Source organism: Toxorhynchites rutilus, chromosome 2 (genome assembly GCF_029784135.1).
Source record: "Toxorhynchites rutilus septentrionalis strain SRP chromosome 2, ASM2978413v1, whole genome shotgun sequence".
In the NCBI taxonomy this organism is placed as follows: Eukaryota; Metazoa; Arthropoda; class Insecta; order Diptera; family Culicidae; genus Toxorhynchites; species Toxorhynchites rutilus.
The window spans coordinates 2951025-2970461 of NC_073745.1; the positions used below are offsets into that span (position 1 = coordinate 2951025).

General features: G+C 41.6%; 1 protein-coding gene across 1 annotated transcript; it reads left to right on the forward strand.

The window, feature by feature from the left end:
- Window positions 1-15338: 15338 nt before the first annotated feature.
- LOC129764167 (mutS protein homolog 4-like) lies at window positions 15339-18376 on the forward strand. Its single transcript, XM_055763000.1, has 6 exons — window positions 15339-15448; window positions 15510-15714; window positions 15785-16381; window positions 16435-16747; window positions 16799-17253; window positions 17303-18376. Exons 1-6 carry the CDS (start codon window positions 15339-15341, stop codon window positions 18374-18376), a joined length of 2754 nt encoding a protein of 917 aa, XP_055618975.1.
- Window positions 18377-19437: the final 1061 nt, after the last annotated feature.

Here is a 19437-nt window from a genome sequence, read left to right on the forward strand (position 1 = left end):
ACATCGGCGTTTCTGATGAACAGGTATAGATGAAGCAGAAGATCAGGATCCCGGCTGCCTAAGATATCCCGGACGGGGATATCCGATTGTCTGCCTTGTGCTCTCAGTGCTCTAGAGAGCTGAGAGCGAGCAGCATGGAACCGGATACACGACCAGACAACATGCTCGATGTGGTGGTAGCCATCGCCACAATCACAAAGATTGTTTGCTGCGAGCCCAATGCGATAGAGATGCGCGTTTAGGTTGTAGTGATTGGACATAAGCCGAGATATCACGCGAATGAAATCACGACCTACATTCAATCCCTTAAACCATGCACTCGTCGAGACCTTAGGGATAATCGTGTGTAACCAACGACCGAACTCATCTTCACTCCACATGCGCTGCCAACTAACGAGTGTGTCCTGACGAGGAATGTGAAAAAAATCATTATAGGCAATTCGCCTTTCAAAAAGTGTGCCTTCTGAAGCGCCCACCTTAGCTAGCGAGTCCGCTTTCTCATTCCCCGGAATCGAGCAATGAGAGGGAACCCATGCTAAGGTAATCTTGAATAATTTTTCGACCAAAACACTCAATAGATGTCTTATTCTTGTTAGGAAAAAAGATGAGCGTTTATCAACTTTCATTGAGCGGATTGCTTCTATTGAGCTGAGACTGTCTGAAAAAATAAAATAATGGTCGATGGGCAGTGTTTCAATGATCCCTAGAGCATAGTATATCGCACCCATTTCTGCGACATACACGGAACAAGGATCTTTGAGTTTGAAAGAGGCACTGGAATTTCCATTGAAGATGCCGAAGCCAGTGGACCCGTTTATGCATGAACCGTCAGTAAAGAACATTTTATCAGATCCAACTTTCCCATATTTTTCCGAAAATATCGACGGAATAACATTGGAGCGTAGGTGATCTGGTATTCCATGAATTTTTTGTCGCATGGACAGATCAAAAATCACAGAGGAATTGCAGAAGTATGGGATGCAAACTTGGTTGGAGATGCCTGGTGAAGGGTGCACGTCGTGGGTAAGGTACTCATGGTATAGAGACATAAAACTTGACTGAGGAGTCAGTTGGAGTAGATTTTCGAAGTTATCAATCACCAATGGATTCATGATCTTGCAACGGATGAGAAATCTGTAGGATAATTCTGTGAACCGAAGAGTAAGCGGGGGTACTCCTGCCAAAACTTCGAGACTCATCGTATGTGTCGAATGCAAACACCCCATGGCTATACGCAAGCAACGATATTGTATTCTCTCCAGCTTGAGAATATGAATCCTGGCAGCTGATCGGAAGCAAAAACTGCCATATTCTAACACTGACAATATCGTTGTTTTGTACAACTGAATGAGGTCTCCTGGATGGGCACCCCACCATGTTCCGGTAATTGTTTGGAGAAAATTGATTCTTTGCTGGCATTTCTGTTTCAAATACGCAATGTGTCTCCCCCAGGTACATTTAGAATCAAAATATACACCCAGGTATTTGAAAAACATAGAGTGTTGGATCGTTTTGCCGGATAGGTGAAGCTGGAATTGGGCGGGTTCGTGCTTCCTAGAAAAAACGACCATTTCAGTTTTCTCCGTAGAGAATTCGATACCCAGCTTGAGGGCCCACGTGAACAGATTGTTCAGGGTATCTTGCAACGACTTTTGCAGAACGACGGGATTAGTACCCGTAATGGAAATAACTCCATCGTCTGCAAGTTGTCTCAGCGTGCAGTCTCTAGTTAGACAATCATCCATATCATTGACGTAAAAACTGTACAAGAGGGGGCTTAGGCAGGAGCCTTGCGGTAGGCCCATAAAACTGTAACGAGAAGATTTTGAGTTGCCATGAGAGAAATTCATGTGCTTTTCTGACAGTAAATTGTACAGGAAATTATTCAGAATTGCCCAATGCCCAATGCCCAATGCGACCCCGGAGCTGAATTGTTACATGAGAGGAGGGCAATTGAGAATTCTACCATCGAAAAATTCTCATAATCGCATTGAAGCGGAATATCGCGTACGACGCTTTGTGCAGGAACAGAATCGGGACAAACCTTCCTTGCAAATTTGAAAATCCAACGGTCAGAGTATTCCTCGCTTTCATTGGTATGGTTCCAGCCACGCATTCTCCTAGCCGTATTCCAAAGAGTACTCATAGCGGTCTCCCTTGACAAACCATTGACGAATTTCCGCCAATATCCACGCTTTTTTGCTTTAATCAGACCTTTTAGTTTGGCTTCTAGAGCTTGGTACTTTCGAAACCATTCCACTAGTCCAGTTTTCCTGAATTTTTTGAAAGCGGATGATTTTTCAAGGTAGACCTTTGAACACTCCCTGTCCCACCAAAGTGATGGAGGACGACGTCGGAAAGTGGTAGCCGGTACACGTTTCTTTTGAGCTTGAAGTGCGCTATCGTAAATCAAACTTGATATAAAATTATACTCTTCAAGGGGAGGAAGTTCATGCATCGAAATGATTGCTTCAGATATTAATTCTGCAAATTTTCTCCAGTCAATATTCTTCGTGAGGTCATACGCAATATCGACTGACTCACTAGATTTTGATTCATTGGCGATCGATAAAATTATTGGTAGGTGATCACTACCGTGGGGATCTTGGATTACCTTCTATGTGCAATCCAGGGATAATGAAGAAGAGCAGAGAGATATGTCTAGCATGCTTGCCCGTGCAGGAGGGTTGGCTATCCTAGTTGCTTCCCCAGTATTTAAAACTGTCATGTTGAAGTTGTCGCACAGATCATAAATCAACGTGGCACGGTTGTCATCGTAGAGTGACCCCCATGCTGTTCCATGGGAGTTGAAGTCACCTAAGATTAACCGCGGCTCCGGCAATGCCTCGATAATATCAAAGAACTGATGGCGGCCTACCGTAGTCCTGGGAGGAATATATATCGAAGCAATGCAGAGTTCTTTTCCATTGATTTGTATCTGGCAAGCGACAACTTCAATGCCTGTAATCGATGGGATAGTGACTCTATAGAAGGAGTGACGTTTTTTGATCCCCAATAGTACGCCACCAAACGAGTCGTTATGATCTAGGCGAATAATGTTGAAATCGTGGAAATTCAGTTCGTCGGCTGAACAAAGCCATGTTTCACAGAGAGAAAATACATCACAGTTAGAACTGTGAACTAAAAATTTAAATTGGTCTAGTTTAGGGATGATGCTTCTGCAATTCCACTGTATGACAGTGGTCAAATCCTTGACCTCTTGCGCTGAATTAGGCATCGAGGGAAATGAACGCTGCTAAAAAGCCACATTTTTCTTTCAAAAATGTTCTCACAACCGGAAGCAAACATAATACTATGCTTTTAAGAGGATCATTTATATTTAAAGCATTTAAAATGTTATCCACAAGGTCAGAAAGCGCAAGCAGGCCAGGTAGTGGCTGTTGCTTCGACCGCGAAAATGGAACAGACGTGTTCGTTGTTGTTCCGGGAAGTGCTGAGGACCCCTGGTTGGTAGCATGACCACGTAAACCGGGAGGTACTTGCTTCGGCCTATTCTCAGCACGTTCAGTTCGAGGCTTCATTCCAACTTGGGAAGTTTCGATATTCTTTCTGGGGAGTGATGGAAAAGAAGTAATTTTTCTTTTCCTGATGGCACCCTGCGATGTACCGGAACATCCGGCATTGGGAGCGTCAGCAACAGGCTCGTCGTTCTTCACAATGGAGTAGGGATTGTCCTGTGTCGTTGGCACGGAACTCTTAAGCATTTCTGCAAAAGTCCGCTTGGAACGTTCCTTTAAGGAACGCTTGATTTTTTCCCCTCGTTGTATGTACACCGGGCATTGAGTAAGATCATGAGGAGTCCCGCCGCAATGAAGACACTTGTGCTCTTTCGCGCAAGGATTCTCATCATGGCTCTCTCCACAATCTGCGCAACGTTTTTTATTGCAACAATAGGCGGCCGTGTGACCGAGTTGCATACATTTGTTGCATTTCATTACCCGGGGTACAAACAATCGAACAGGTAAACGAAGTGCCTCTATTGCAACGTAATTTGGAAGGGCGGAACCCTCAAAAGTCACACGAAAAGAGTTTGTCCGATTGAGAATTCTTTTGTCATTTTTATGTGACACAGATTTCAGTCGATCGCATGCAAGAATCTTCACAGTTTTTAGTGTGGAGTTCTTGAAGCGACCGACACCATCGATTATCTCTTTTCGGGTCAAACCCTTTTCGGTTATTACGCCGTCTATTTCGACGTTGCAACAGGGTACGTATACACGATACTCAATCGCAAAGAGGTCGCAGCGCGTTATTTTGTTCGCTTGGGTCCTGCTTGAGACGACAACTCGTAGTTTGTCTGGCCCCATCCGTGTAATTTCGGTAACGTCAGAAAAATGTTGAGTTAGTTCCTTCGAGATACGAATGACATTGAGAGGTTTGGATTTTCGTCTAAAGTACACAATGAATGGGCCTTTGGATCATTCAGGGTATTCTTTAGAACGAAAATCCTGTTTCTCGTCGATTTCCTCATCTTCGGAACTATCAACTTCGTAAACAGAATTTTCTACCTCAATTTCTGCTTCATCCTCCTGCTCTTCAGGAGGAGGTTCGGTATCAGAAATATTCAATTGCGTCAACGGGGGGTCCTTTCCGCCCTCAGCCATATTAAAAAAATCGGCCAACTGTTCGATATGAACAGAATATAATAATTATCAAAATGAATAAGTAAAAAAAAAAAATATTATAAGGTTATGCTGCGGATAATATTTATATGATTTTTTTTATTTATATAAAATTCTAAAATGAAAAAAAGTTCCAATAAAATTTCAACGGTAATGTAACCAAGAAAAAATAGACACCCCTAATGCCAACGTTTGCCGATTTGGTAAACACACAGATGAACAATGGTGTAAATCGAGCACAGATGGTAGAAGGAATGATAGGAGGACAAAAGAAAAATAAACTTATACTTGCCGCTGCTGTGTGGCGTGTGTGATGAATCTGTATGAATTGTATCCTCTGCGTCTCGGTCGCGCACCACTTTGAGCTTCGCTCTACTCGCAAGCGCAACCGATGAAAAAAAAAACGCAGTCTGATTCGATGTGGAAAAAAACACCTTTGTTGGATCGTTTCGAAAACCTATCCGATCTACTTGCGAGTTATCGAACGAAATAGTAAACTGTTGAAAAAAATCAGACAGATATTCCAACATCAACAAGAAACACTCGACATTCTTTGGTTTTCTTGTACCGATGTTCAAAAATGTACATACAAATTCTTATTGATAAAGCCGTCCCTACAGAGATACTAATCGAAAAATGATATCGATACTACGAGGATGACAGCGACTATCATGCGAGGACTGAGACCGGCATTAGATCACAAAAATGGAACGAAATTAAATATCAATGATCTTCATGACTCATATCATCAATCGTGAGTTCAAAACTCAGGGCCCTCAATTGACTATCTTTATGTTGTCATAGAATACGTCCGCGCAACAATCATCATGCAAGCTTTGCTATTGGGGAAGCTCTGCTTGCAACAAGAAAAAAAAAACGTCGGTGCTATTAACAACACAACAATGACCATATCATCTGTCCAGTCTGCTGCACAATGGAAGGACAGAGGAATACTCTTACGCCTAAATGGGTACTACTGTGCAATTTACCATATGTAATGGAACAGAAGGAATACTCTTACGCCTAGAAAATTGCTACTGTGTGATTTACAATTTATAGAAACCATAAACATGTAACACGTATACGATTAAAACCCGGCTCTGTTACAGTTAAAATGCTAACGAGCCTAAATAAATAAATGAGATAAAAGAATGACTCATATCCTCAATTCTCAATGACTCAATTCCCTCTACCTTAATCTAGCAGTAGAATCAATACGACTTGTGCTCGAATTATCCGAAAACGTAAATACTGATTTAACAAACGAACGAGATTCGCAAGAAAAAAGTGACGTTTGGAAAACAGGTGAAAAAATGCAAAATGCATTTGCAAATGCAATGAGGGTGACAGGAGAATGGCAGCAATTATCATGCGAGGACTTACTGAGACCTGCATTCCATCGCATCACAACAATGAAACGAAATGTAGTAATCATACTTTTCATGACTAATATTCATAATTCTCAACTACCCAATCCATTCTAGAACAGATTGAGCAGTAGAACCAATACGACTTGGGCTTGAATTATTCGAAAAACGTGAATACTGATTTAATAAACGAACGGGATTCGCAAAACAAAAGTGACGTTTGGTAGCCAAATGAAAAAGTAGATGGGTCTGGTCCTAGGGGTACGGACGGGAGTTTGACGTAGGACTATGATTGTTTGTAGTGATTGCATTTGAATTGAGTTTTTTAATTGTACAAAAATCTGTAATTTTTACTCTTTTGATACATCAATGGGAAATTCTGGAACACAGTTTCCTATAGCAAATTTTATCCTTTAAACGAGTAAGATGAGGTAGAATTCGAAACCACAAGGACACGAGAAACTCGACACTGTTTGATTTTTTCATATCGATGTTCAAAAATGTGCTTTGTGCGAAGCTATTCCCGCCCTTTTCTTCTATTTATTCAATTATGCAGAAGAAGACAAGAAGTCATCGTTTATCAGTGCATTTTTGAATAAAAGTCTTTCACATAGATATAAAACTAAGCCTAAAAAATCAATAACTACAGAAATATAGTATGCATAAAAATAGCATTTTCTTCCACATTACCCCGTTGTCCGGAATATTGCTTGTAGAGGATTGTAATAACTTTATAGCCAGGTGATGTATATTAGTTATCCTATGGCCATGGAGAGTTCGTGTAGCTGCTGTAGTAAATTGTTCTCATTGAGTGCTAAGCTCTACTCATTTATAGGGAAGGGAATGGAGAACAAACAAGTGAATTCAGGGGAGTGAAGCGGGTAAAATAATAACCTAGTTACTTTTAAGGGAGACATATATGGGTAACATAATATTAAGATCGCGACTACTTAAGCTATCATAATTTGACATGTGTGAGTATACCCTTTCGAACCTCTAAATCAGCAGCCAGTTAAATTCTTCAATTGCATTTTTACATTACCAGACAAGACGCTCGATATCATGATATCCTGGACCACAATTACATAAAAAGTTAGTAACAAGCCCTACATGATAAAAACGTGAATTGAGCACGAATTGATTGGACGAATTTCAATACAATAACTGAATAATTCCTATCGGCAAATGGAGAATAATTCATTATACCCATCGATCCACATCGCCCGAATGTAGGCAAAAAGGTTGCTCGTTGCGTTGTGGGAAAAAACTAGTGGTTAGTAAAATCGAAATAACATACCCATTTTAATCGTCAAATTGATAACTTTTTACTATATTCACTGTTCATGTTTTAAGCATGACATATATCGCAACAACGATTTTGCGTAATATGCGTTTGAATTCTCTTAATGAATCGTTACATGCCTCATTTTCAATTTTGTAGAGTGACCCCCCTATCTAGAAATCAAAGACGTAGCCCTAAGTCAAAAACGCATTCGTTCAAAAACTAGAATAGCCGTTTCATTCGAATTGTTCGATTTTCGAAAGTTCGGATAGATGGATTTTATTCATACGGAAGCAAGAATACAAATCGGACATACTTTCGACCGTTTTCTATTTGTTCGAAAACAAGAATGAGGGTGATTCACAGTATGCTTAGGTATTTGCCACTTCCCGGATGCCTGGAAACATGCTGTCATTGTTGTCATTGGTTTCAAGGCGAGACACTAATAAAACACGTAAGATCTGCTTTTGCTTCCAAGAAATCTTCGGGAATGCTGCTTTCAGATGTTGAAAAAGCGTATGATTCCGTTTGGCAAGAGGCCATACTTGTCTCAAGCCTTAAGATTCAACTCATCCAAAATATCAAATAGTTTGTCAAAAACCGCAGTTTTCCGCTGCATAAAAATAAGCTTGATGAAGAAAAGTGGAATTTATTTTCGGTTCATAATATTTCACTAGACGGCATTTTTTTATACAAAACAACTTTCTTCGTCATTCGATCCATCTAAAACGTACATTTCCATACTCAAAAAATTGAAACGAAAAATTGAATCAAAATAAAAACCAACTTGTAAATTGAATTACGTGTCCACTCGAAGTTGCAAATACAAGTTAAAACTATTAATTTACTCTTGTATTTTGTTTATGCAACATTCATTTGTAAATTGAACTAATAATAAAGGGTGTGTCATATCAAATTGCATCACGGAAAAAACGCTGTAGAAATTCGCCCAGTAGACCGATCCTTTTGAAAATTTTAGACAGTAAAATTAAAACTATTAAACAACTTTTGGCATTTTCTTTTTATTCATACTTCGAGCCCAAGCCTGTATGCTCGCACCTTCCTCTTTACCCCGTCCATAAGGTTCTGTACAACGTCAGGTTGTAGTTTTTTTTTTGAACAGAAATCCATTTTCTCTTGAAGTCCGCCTCCGATTTGACAACTTTTGGGTTCTTCCGGAGGGCCTGCTTCATAACCGCCCAATATTTCTCTATTGGGCGAAGCTCCGGCGCGTTGGGCGGGTTCATTTCCTTTGGCACGAAGGTGACCCCGTTGGCTTCGTACCACTCCAACACGTCCTTTGAATAGTGGCACGAAGCGAGATCCGGCCAGAAGATGGTCGGGCCCTCGTGCTGCTTCAATAGTGGTAGTAAGCGCTTCTGTAGGCACTCCTTAAGGTAAACCTGCCCGTTTACCGTGCCGGTCATCACGAAGGGGGCGCTCCGCTTTCCGCAAGAGCAGATCGCTTGCCACACCATGTACTTTTTGGCAAACTTGGATAGTTTCTGCTTGCGAATCTCCTCCGGAACGCTGAATTTGTCCTCTGCGGAGAAGAACAACAGGCCCGGCAGCTGACGAAAGTCCGCTTTGACGTAGGTTTCGTCGTCCATTACCAGGCAATGCGGCTTCGTCAGCATTTCGGTGTACAGCTTCCGGGCTCGCGTCTTCCCCACCATGTTTTGCCTTTCGTCGCGGTTAGGAGCCTTCTGAACCTTGTATGTACGCAGGCCCTCCCGCTGCTTGGTCCGCTGGACGAATGAACTTGACAAATTCAGCTTATTGGCGACATCCCGGACCGAACTTCTCGGATCACGTCTAAACTGCTTACGCGCTTGTGATCTTTTTCACTGACGGAGCATCCATTTTTGCCGTTCTTCACCTTCCGGTCGATGGTTAGGTTCTCGAAGTATCGTTTTAGTACTCTGCTGACCGTGGATTGGACGATTCCCAGCATCTTACAGATGTGACAACTCCGGATTCTCGAAATGAGTGCGCAGGATTAATTCACGACGCTCTTTTTCGTTCGACGACATTTTTCCAAATTTACGAAAAATTGACAGTGAAGCATGGGCAACGTGATCTATACACTCTTATCTGATTATAAGCGAAAGCTGAAGATATAATTCCTAAAAATTAAATTTCTACAGTGTTTTTTCCGTGATTTTCCGAAATGGATTTATTGATACTGTTCAAAGTTATTTTGAAGCAATCTTAAACACTAGTGCAAAATGAGTCATTTTCATTTTGATTCGGATCATTTTCATGAAACTTTAACAATTTTCACGAAGTGCAATCTGTCAGTTCCATTCTGGGCTTTTTTCAAATTTTTATTCGTTTCACCTCAAGAGATTTCGCTTCTGCTTCCCGTAGCCAATCCATTAATTTTGAGTCAATGGTGCAAAAGCTCCTTTCTTCCGACTTCGCTTATCTTCTAGAAAAGAGAATGAGAGTTTCGAGCTCGTAGAATTAAATAGCTCAACATTTTTATTGATACTATTTTTTCAAAGTGAATCATAGCGAACTTGTCGCATAGCACAACCGTATACTCCCACATGTTTTCAAAAAAAAACATTCGGTATTAATGGAAAAACCTCCTCAACGTTAAGATTTCAACACGAAAAACAGAAGACCTTTGTTGGTAAAAAGTTTCGTAAACCTATCCTTTACAAAAATGTTCCATTTGTTCATTTTTCGGATCATAGTTACAACTGTGTCGGCGATCGATACACGCCGACCTTACGACGCGAGTTGGGTTGCCGGTCAGTATTCGACGTTCTGCTGAACAGACCGTCCAAGACTTAACCAGAAGTTAGACAATGAAAATCCCGCGTAACGAGAACTCCAATGATAACTTCCTTGCAAGGGAGAGGTTTGGTTAGAACCGTCCTGCAGTACAGGCCAATTCTAATTCCAAGTTTGTTTGTAAGTTTCTATGTTCCACTTGCAGCACAAGTGAAACAGAGGAACTTAGGATTTGTAGCGACGTGAAAGATGCAACTTAGTAAACTTCCTCACGCCGGAGGAAAACCTTTTTCGGATGTAGAGGACCCGAACGTACTACTTGAATATTCTTTGGATACTTTATTGATACTGATTATTTACATGCTTTGTGGGTTCTTAAATACTAAGATAATGGATTGTCAGCAATTTTGATGCCCCTTGCTTCCCAGTGTGAAAGGAGTTACAATTTCATTCAATAATATTTTGCCACCCTTGAAGCAAAGGGCGTTCAAATTCGGTATCCCTTTCGAATCGGGAATATGTGTCCATGCTATACTTTTTATACAGTATGTTCTCTTCCAGTCGCTGGTTAGATTAAACCGCGACGAAATCTAATTGCTGATCCTAGCACAACTGACCTATATCCATACTCGCGAACGCGTGCGCGTAATGAATCAGCTCTTTGTAATTTGATCCCCCGCTCGGTCAGTGGCACGGCAGCGCGCTCATATTGTCGCTTTACAGCTGGTGGAAGGAAAATTGAACGAACGCTAACAGCTGATTTCAGCTAGCGGCGACAAACTGCTTAGTAAAAAAATTCTCTGAAATGTTTTTTTCATTGTAGAATCAGTTCACGATAATTGATTGATCATTCATTCTTGCCCTCGCAAAACAATACACTAGCTGATCGTATGTCGCAATTTATTTCATGTCAATGCATTGAAAATTTATCTCGAGCGCTATTCCAGTGGCCTTTTTAACAATTTACTTCCTTGGTGACTCAATAAATGAAACGAACTCTGTTAACCACAATAACCTCGAAAAGAGAAGCGTTGCTTCATTGTGATCGAGATTAGCACAATTGCAATCCTAGTTGAAGGCAGTTTTGCGACTGGCACGCGAACCCAAATAACTTATAATATTCCAGTAAGACATTCAAGATGCTTGGTATTCCTCAAATAATTTTTTAGCGCACAACCTTAATGCCTGATTCGTCATAACGTCAGTTTAATGCATTGATGCATTCTCAAAGGCACCAATGAAGCCCTAATGATGACGGAAAACAAACAATGTTTACTGCTTGAAAAAAGACTGAATTATGCCACACAGCTTGTACTCTGCTGTAACACCCATTGATGCGAATTCGCTGATGAGTTTGTTAAGAGCGACCGCCTTCACCACCAGCGGGGGGAACTTGATTTTGGTTGCTGCCTGGGTAACGGCGTTTACATTTTCGACCGACGCGCCGAAGTCGCCTACTTCGCTGTTGTTCGATGCGGTGTCATACTCGCGAAGGCTCGGTTCAGTGCGAGCGCTTTTCACTGCACCAACATCACGTGCATCATTAGGTGACGCTTGCCTCGAAATTTTATTGCCCTTGGCAATGCGTTCGTTTTTTGCAGTGCTCGAGCCTGCCTTCCTCTTCTTGCTCATCACACACTTCGCGAAGCGTCCAATTTATGACGCGGAAAGAAAAACACGATACGAATAACGCGAAAAACGAACAGAAAAGCCAAACGACGATATCCAAGTTGGATTACCACTGGTGGGGTCCAATCTTAGATCGAAGCGCAGCGAAATGAAAGTGAACTGGATAGCTCAACAGTCCGATGCCGAATGAAAGTTTGCCTCAGCGAGATCCATTGTTTATACTCTAGGCAAGTATTCCCCTTCATTCTTTTACTTTTCCTTTGTTCAGGGAGACTTTAACTCCTACGATTTCCCCTTCGTTGTTCGTCGATAAGTTGCTCGTTATTGACAGCTCTGTGCGGGGCAGCACACAAATGGACAGAGCAAATGTATGGGAAAATGGAAACGCCTAAAGTTTCCATGAATTTTAACCATTTACAAACCAGGGGATTTTAATGTATAGCATATTAAACAAATCTTAGGGAATTTCCGATTCGTTTAGTATGTAAATCGCTAAAATCCGTTCGTGGCAAAAATAGTTAATAACGTTAACTTTATTTCATAAAAACGTGACCTGTTTTCTGATTTGGCACCCTTAATGGAAGACGTAGTTCTACGTCAAAAAGTGACGAACCATCCAAATGAGTTGAAAGTCACTATAATACAAATAAAAAAAAAACTCCTTTTAGCTACGTTATACTAACACAGCTTAAAGCTAGAATTTATTAAATTTCGATAAAATCTTATAACTCGTAGTACTTCATATCATGACTTACATTTGGTGTTCTTCAATCTAATTCCCTAACTCCTCCGGTCTCAATTTAATCCCCTCCTTATCTGCTTCAATTCTTCAATTAATAAACTTACAACGTTACATGTCGGTGGATATGATCGTCTGCGCTACAAATATACCGTTGCGGAGGGGAAAACCAACGTTAAGAACTACGGGATTTCACTCGCACGGTGCGTTCGTATTCCGGAGAGTGTCATCTTGCGGGCGAAAGCCGTGTGCGAACGGCTGAAACGTAGTTCCCTTGGATGCGTACCTGTTCCGCATAATTCAACGACGCTGAACGAAACCTTTTCAACGCAGGCCAACATTCAGCACTTCGATAAACGACTGTACGATTTTCACGCTCAGATCGCCGTGGTTCTTGCGGAAACCGATGTAGATGATCTACAGACTTTCGGGACACGTCTCAACAGGTTGTTGGAGAGATTTGTCGGTTCACTCCCAGCGGAAGTGGTCGAGTATATTAGGAAAACTCCACTGCCATCGTTACTGCGAAGAGAGCGACCACTGCCCGGGAAAAGTATCTGCTTCAATTCTTCAATTAATAAACTTTCACACAATTTGTACTTTCTCCAAAACTATGACTTTCTTTTTAATTTAAATTTTCTATTACTTCAATTCACCCAATTCACCTTATCAATCTATTGATTGTTTTCATCCTCTTCATCAAGATGGTGGAGTTAACAGGTGGCTCGTAATTTACACTATTTGGAAAAGACGTATGAGGAACGGCAAGACGGAAAGTTTGGATTTGTTTATGTTATTACTTACGTCGGTATGGATACATTTGATTTCGTAGAAGGTATTTGAAGCAGTATAATAAATAAACAGTTGTCGTTGAAAATAGTAACCTAGTAACCTTGATGCATATGCTTCCGCCAGCTGGCTCAGCTAATGTGATATGATTTATTCAGGGAATGCTTTGATCGTGGTACCGCCACTGGCGCATAATTTGCAGCTTTGTTTTTTGTGCTGGTTCATAACGGCAATCAACCGTGCCGGCGAAACTGTAGTCAATGTTTAGTGTTGTTTGGATACCATCTATGTAAATAATTTCAAACTTACGGGATACGTCCGAACGGCAATTCTGACATTACGTTTTACCTTCCACTTCACTTTCCTTGCTCTTCATATTTCATTTTCATCTGACATTTCTCCCATAAATATTAGGCTGTCAAAAAAGTCCTGCGGTATTTTTTTTAAATTTTCATTTGTTCATAAAATTAGTTACAATCATCTGTTTTAAGTCAAATATGCGCCGTTTTGTTCGATGACTTGTTCCCAACGAGATGCCAACATCATAATACCCCTGTTATAGAAGCTCGCTTCCTTATTGGCAAAAAACTCAGATAGCCAATTTTCACAGACCTCTTTTGTGGCTAACTTCTGACTACCTAGCTCGTTCGCCATGGACAAAAACAGGTGGTAGTCACTTGGTGCAAGGTCCGGACTATACGGCGGATGCAAAAGAACCTCCCATCCGAGCTCCCGGAGCTTCTGGCGCGTCACCAAAGAAGTGTGTGGCCTGGCGTTGTCCTGATGGAAGACAATGCGGCCTCTGTTTATCAAAGATGGCCTCTTCTTCATGAGTGCTACCTTCAAGCGATCCAGTTGTTGGCAGTACAGGTCCGAATTGAGCGTTTGGCCATAGGGAAGCAGCTCATAATAGATTATTCCTTGACAATCCCACCAAACACACAGCAGAACCTTCCTGGCCGTTAATGAGGGCTTGGCCACCGTCTGAGCCGCTTCAGCGGGCTTCGACCACGACCGTTTGCGCTTCACGTTGTCGTAAGATACATCGAGCTTCTTTGTGAATCCAAGCTTCTTCAAATGGTTAATAACGGTTTGATGACTTATCCCCAGCTCTTGGCCGATGCTACGGCTGCTACTATGCCGGTCTTTATCGGCTAATTCAGCGATTTTGTCGCAATTTTCGACGACAAGCCTTCCGGAGCGTGGCGCATCTTCGACGACTTCTACACCAGAACGAAAACGTTGAAACCATCGTTGTGCGGTGGAAATGGAAACTGTATCGGGTCCATAAACTGCACAAATTTTATTGGCAGCTTGAGATGCATTTTTGCCTTTGTCATAGTAGTACTGTAAAATATGTCGGATTTTCTCTTTATTTTGCTCCATATTTGCGACACTATAACTCACGAACGACTTAACCAAACAAAACACTGTCGAGGACTTTATTATAGCGCGCAAAAACACCTTTCCAACAAGCTATAGTATGACTCGATACAATGAATACAACTAGAACTACGCGCTTACAACGACACCTCGCGGAAATACCGCAGGACTTTTTTGACAGCCTAATATTACACTTTCATTTGAGAGGGGTGTAACCGGGATTCACTTGGTAACCGGTGAAAACGGCATAGTGAGTTCGGCATCAACAGGAATCTACAAGTTACAAGTTATAATACCAATATTATTAGTGAAATTTCGATTATGCAACCGAGCCCAAGAATTAGCCAAATCGATGACTCCATACGTAGTCTGCTGCCTAAATTCTGAACAAGCTACAACTCATCCCTGAATTCCTTACTGCAGAATATCTCTCAATCCCTGAAGTGATATCAAATTTGTTTTCCTCTGTTACTGTTACTGTTACTTTTAATAATTGTAAAGGTTCTTCACATAACTTAGTTTTCCTTTAATAATAATTTTGCTCTTGAGATAGCCATCAAATTCAGAAATATTCTACAACGTTGAAAGGAATTTCAAATCACAGTTAAATAGAATCAAATTTTGAACATGTTCAAGCTTATAAATAAATGGAAATGGAAATGACACATGAAAAATAGTTGTAATCCGGCAGCACTGCTGCAACCGTCATCTGCTGGTTTCAAATTCAAAGTGCCAGTTTGCAAACACATGTGCTTTCGACAGTGATGAATTTCATCAAAAATCGCATTGACCGCCCGGCGGTCCCCCTTCCAAAGCCCTTAGTCTACCGGCATATTGATCTTAGACCCAAATCGAACAAGCTCAACACCAAAAGGTAAGCGAAAATCTTGACCGCGCCTAGATGCAATAACTGTTCCTTTCGATCGTTGACAAAGCATCCACGAGACTCTCAATGGAACACTTGCCTCCCGAGAGCCATACGTGGTAACAGCGATAGCTGAAGGACGTGGCCATGCCTGTCTGGAAATAGGCCTCGCCGCTATCGATGTTTCGGCTCCGGTGCTAAGGATGACTCAATTCAGCGACAACTTTTGGTACTCGAATGTTCTAACCTCTCTGCAAGCGTTGAATCCTGTTGTGGTGGGCTCGGCTTTTGTTCATCTTGAGGATGGAATACTGTACCCAGCCGTGGTTAAATGTTTGCTTTCAGATATTTTTCAGTGATCATTCGTTGAACGCTAAGGTTTCCACTTTGCCCGGCATTATTCGACAATTTTTACCCGATGTTCAAATTGTGGGACTCCCGAGGAGCTATTTCAACGATTACAATGCGGAGAAACACTTGGATGATATCTGCAGTTTCAGTTATCGAGCCGTGAAGGAAATCGTGTGCCACAAATACTACGGATTGGCAGCTGTTGGAGCGATATTGCGCCATTGCTTCGAGAACGGTTTGTTCCGAATCGCTCCCAAGTCGTTGCAATTCAGATACTTGAACAAAAGTAATACTCTAGCGATTGACGTCGAATGTGCGACCCATCTGGAGCTGATTTATTCGCTGCGCAAGATGAGTGATAAGCATTCGTTGTATCAGTTGTTGAACTACTGCATTACGAGTGTGGGCAAAAGGCACCTGCGTGCGAATCTGCTCGAACCGAGCAGCAGTCGGGATGCTCTGGAGTCGCGTTTGAACTGTATCGGAGAGCTACTTCGAAAACCGGAGGTTTTGGCCGGAATACAGAAAGTTCTCCACGGTGTGGTGGACATTGGAGGGTTAATGAAGCTAGCTTTGGATGTTGATAACATGGTAAATTTTGGCCAAAGATTAAGAACCTTTTTTAAATCTGTTTTTCACCGTAGAAAACAACCAAACAAAACACAATGCACGTATTGCATCAAGCTATTACTTTGAGAAACGCTTTACGATGCGTCCCTGAGCTTTTGTCAATACTTCAGAACGTTGAAACGTCGTTGCTTATCGAGATCCGGCATACTCTCTGCAATGAAACGTACAAGAATCTTTCCGAAAAGATTAACTCAGTGTTGGACGCGAAGGGTGACAATCTACAAGCAACGGCCGACTACCACAGGCTGTTTTTAGTGAAAGCCCGAGTTTCCTCCACTCTCGATGTACTCAGAGGACTTTATTCGGAGGTCATCGATGAAATAAGAGGTAATGTCTAATTTCTTATTTCATTTTGTACGATATCGTTCTTTTCTGCAGAATACGTTGCTAGTTTAACACGCGAGTTACGACTTCTACTGAAGATGACTTTCACAAAGACACTAGGTTACCACATTCAAGTGTGTCTAAAAGAAAACACTCCAACTCTTCCCGAAATCTTCAAGTTGTTGAATCGCTCCGGGAAACGGTTAAGTTTGACCACCAATCAACTGCAAGCGTTTAACGAGCGAATCAATGGTGTAATTCGAGAAATCGAGCTGGTCAGCTATGAAGTCATCAAGCATCTGATAGAACAAATCCGTACAGATGTGGACCCTATCTATGTTCTGGTGGCACATGTTACAGATTTAGATCTACTGCAGTCCCTGGCTGTTGTCAGCCAAGACAAGCAGTACTGCAGGCCTTCCTTTGGAAGGTCGACTAAGGTTGTCTCCGCACGACATCCTCTGTTGGAATCGTACGGAGAAATTGCGAAAGTGGTCAAAAATAACATTGTAAGATGCTACCTTTTAGAAAACACTCATCTAACAATTATCCTTCCAGATAGCTACTCCCGAATACAACGCGTTCATCGTAACTGGTCCAAATATGAGCGGCAAAACGGTTTACATGAAAACCATCTGTGTGCTACAGGTCATGGCACAACTAGGCTGTCATATACCCGCATCCAGTGCAGAGTTTCGAATCGCTGATCGCTTGATGGCCATTTTTGGAGCAGCCGAACACGTCGAACAGGATCTTTCCAACTCCTCCCGACTGACTAAAAAACTGGAGTTCATTTTCTGCAGTCTAACGATCCACAGTTTGATTGTTATTGATGAGTTTTTTGGGGATACTCAATGTCCGGATGTGTGCAGTCCGGAATGGAAGCGGTTGGAAAGTTTGGTCAGCTTCATTGGGTTCGAACCCGAAGCGTCTTGCAAGAGTTTATCTGCCGTGCGAAGACCGTTCATTTATCTCACAACACATTGCCATGACATGTTAAGACCCTTGGAACACCTACACAACGTATCCCGTTTATGTTTACAAACCGAAACGTTACACGTCGGTGGATATGATCGTCTGCGCTACAAATATACCGTTGCGGAGGGGAAAACCAACGTTAAGAACTACGGGATTTCACTCGCACGATGCGTTCGTATTCCGGAGAGTGTCATCTTGCGGGCGGAAGCCGTGTGCGAACGGCTGAAACGTAGTTCCCTTGGATGCGTACCTGTTCCGCATAATTCAACGACGCTGAACGAAACCTTTTCAACGCAAGCCAACATTCAGCGCTTCGATAAACGACTGTACGATTTTCACGCTCAGATCGCCGTGGTTCTTGCGGAAACCGATGCAGATGATCTACAGACTTTCGGGACACGTCTCAACGGGTTGTTGGAGGGATTTGTCGGTTCACTCCCAGCGGAAGTGGTCGAGTATATTAGGAAAACTCCACTGCCATCGTTACTGCGAAGAGAGCGACCACTGCCCGGGGAAAGTTTTGCCACCCAGGGCACGAGTGTGCGAATGGAGGAAGGAAGTGATGCGGAAACAATTGATAATGACGAAGCTATAGAAATAGATGAAACCATAAGGTTCGATGATCATTCAGAGGAATTTGGAGATATTATGTAACGATAACAACATAACGTAAAATCTATCAATGGAAACATATAATATTAATCAATATATTATATTAATTTTTGTTATCGATTTTCTTATCCATCGGATATCAAATAACGACCAAACCACATAAACAATAATAAAAACAGGAAGTGGGTTATATCGGTGGTACAACCGCAAGGACTATCGTTGATTTAGTGATCATTTATTTTTAGTTGCATCTGAATCAATTCTGAATGAATGAATAAATGAATATTTGGGGGACTTCGAACACGGAAGCATTACGTTGAAAGCACAATATTCAGCAAAAGAAACAATCACACAAAAGTTGTATAATACATAATTTGCTTTGCAATTGCTTCTATTGTGATATGATTTGTATTCCATTTCCAATAGACACAATATCTGTTGCATCAAATCCGTCTACATAAATTTTGCGTTCGCTCATCCTTTCTTACAACACCCATTTCTCGTTTGAGAAATTGTTGAGTAAACATCGTTTGCCAGTGCGCAGCGAGCGGGAATTCCTTCTTAAGATTCATTGCACCTCTAATAAATTGCCGAAAGACGTGGTCTTACGTTGATCGCACTTGATTGAAAAAACACAAGACCAAATGTATTTGGTCGCAGTATTATATGGATGGATAACATTAAATAAACTCTTTCGCTTGAATGTAATTTTCAATTCAAGGGGAACTGACAGATTATTTTTCAACAACGATAACATCTTTCCAGATTTTTCTCAATAACCGAATATGAATAGAAAACATTAAAATAAACTCTTTCGCTTAAATGTATTTTTCAATACCAAGGGGAACTGGCAGATTACATTTCAGCAACGATGACATCTTTCCGGAGTCTTCTCGATGCTGGATAGCAACTAAACGAAAAGAGTTCCGCGCGTGAATGTGTGTGTGTATGTCGGCTGATCCGATGTCTCAAGCGGAACCGTTTTTCGATGCTGATACTCTCTTGGTCGCCTTCTCAGTGGCATCACTCTTGAGGCTCTTGGTGACACCGTTCAACAGCGCTTTCATGATAAACGAAATTAGCTTCACAACAACAGCGACAAC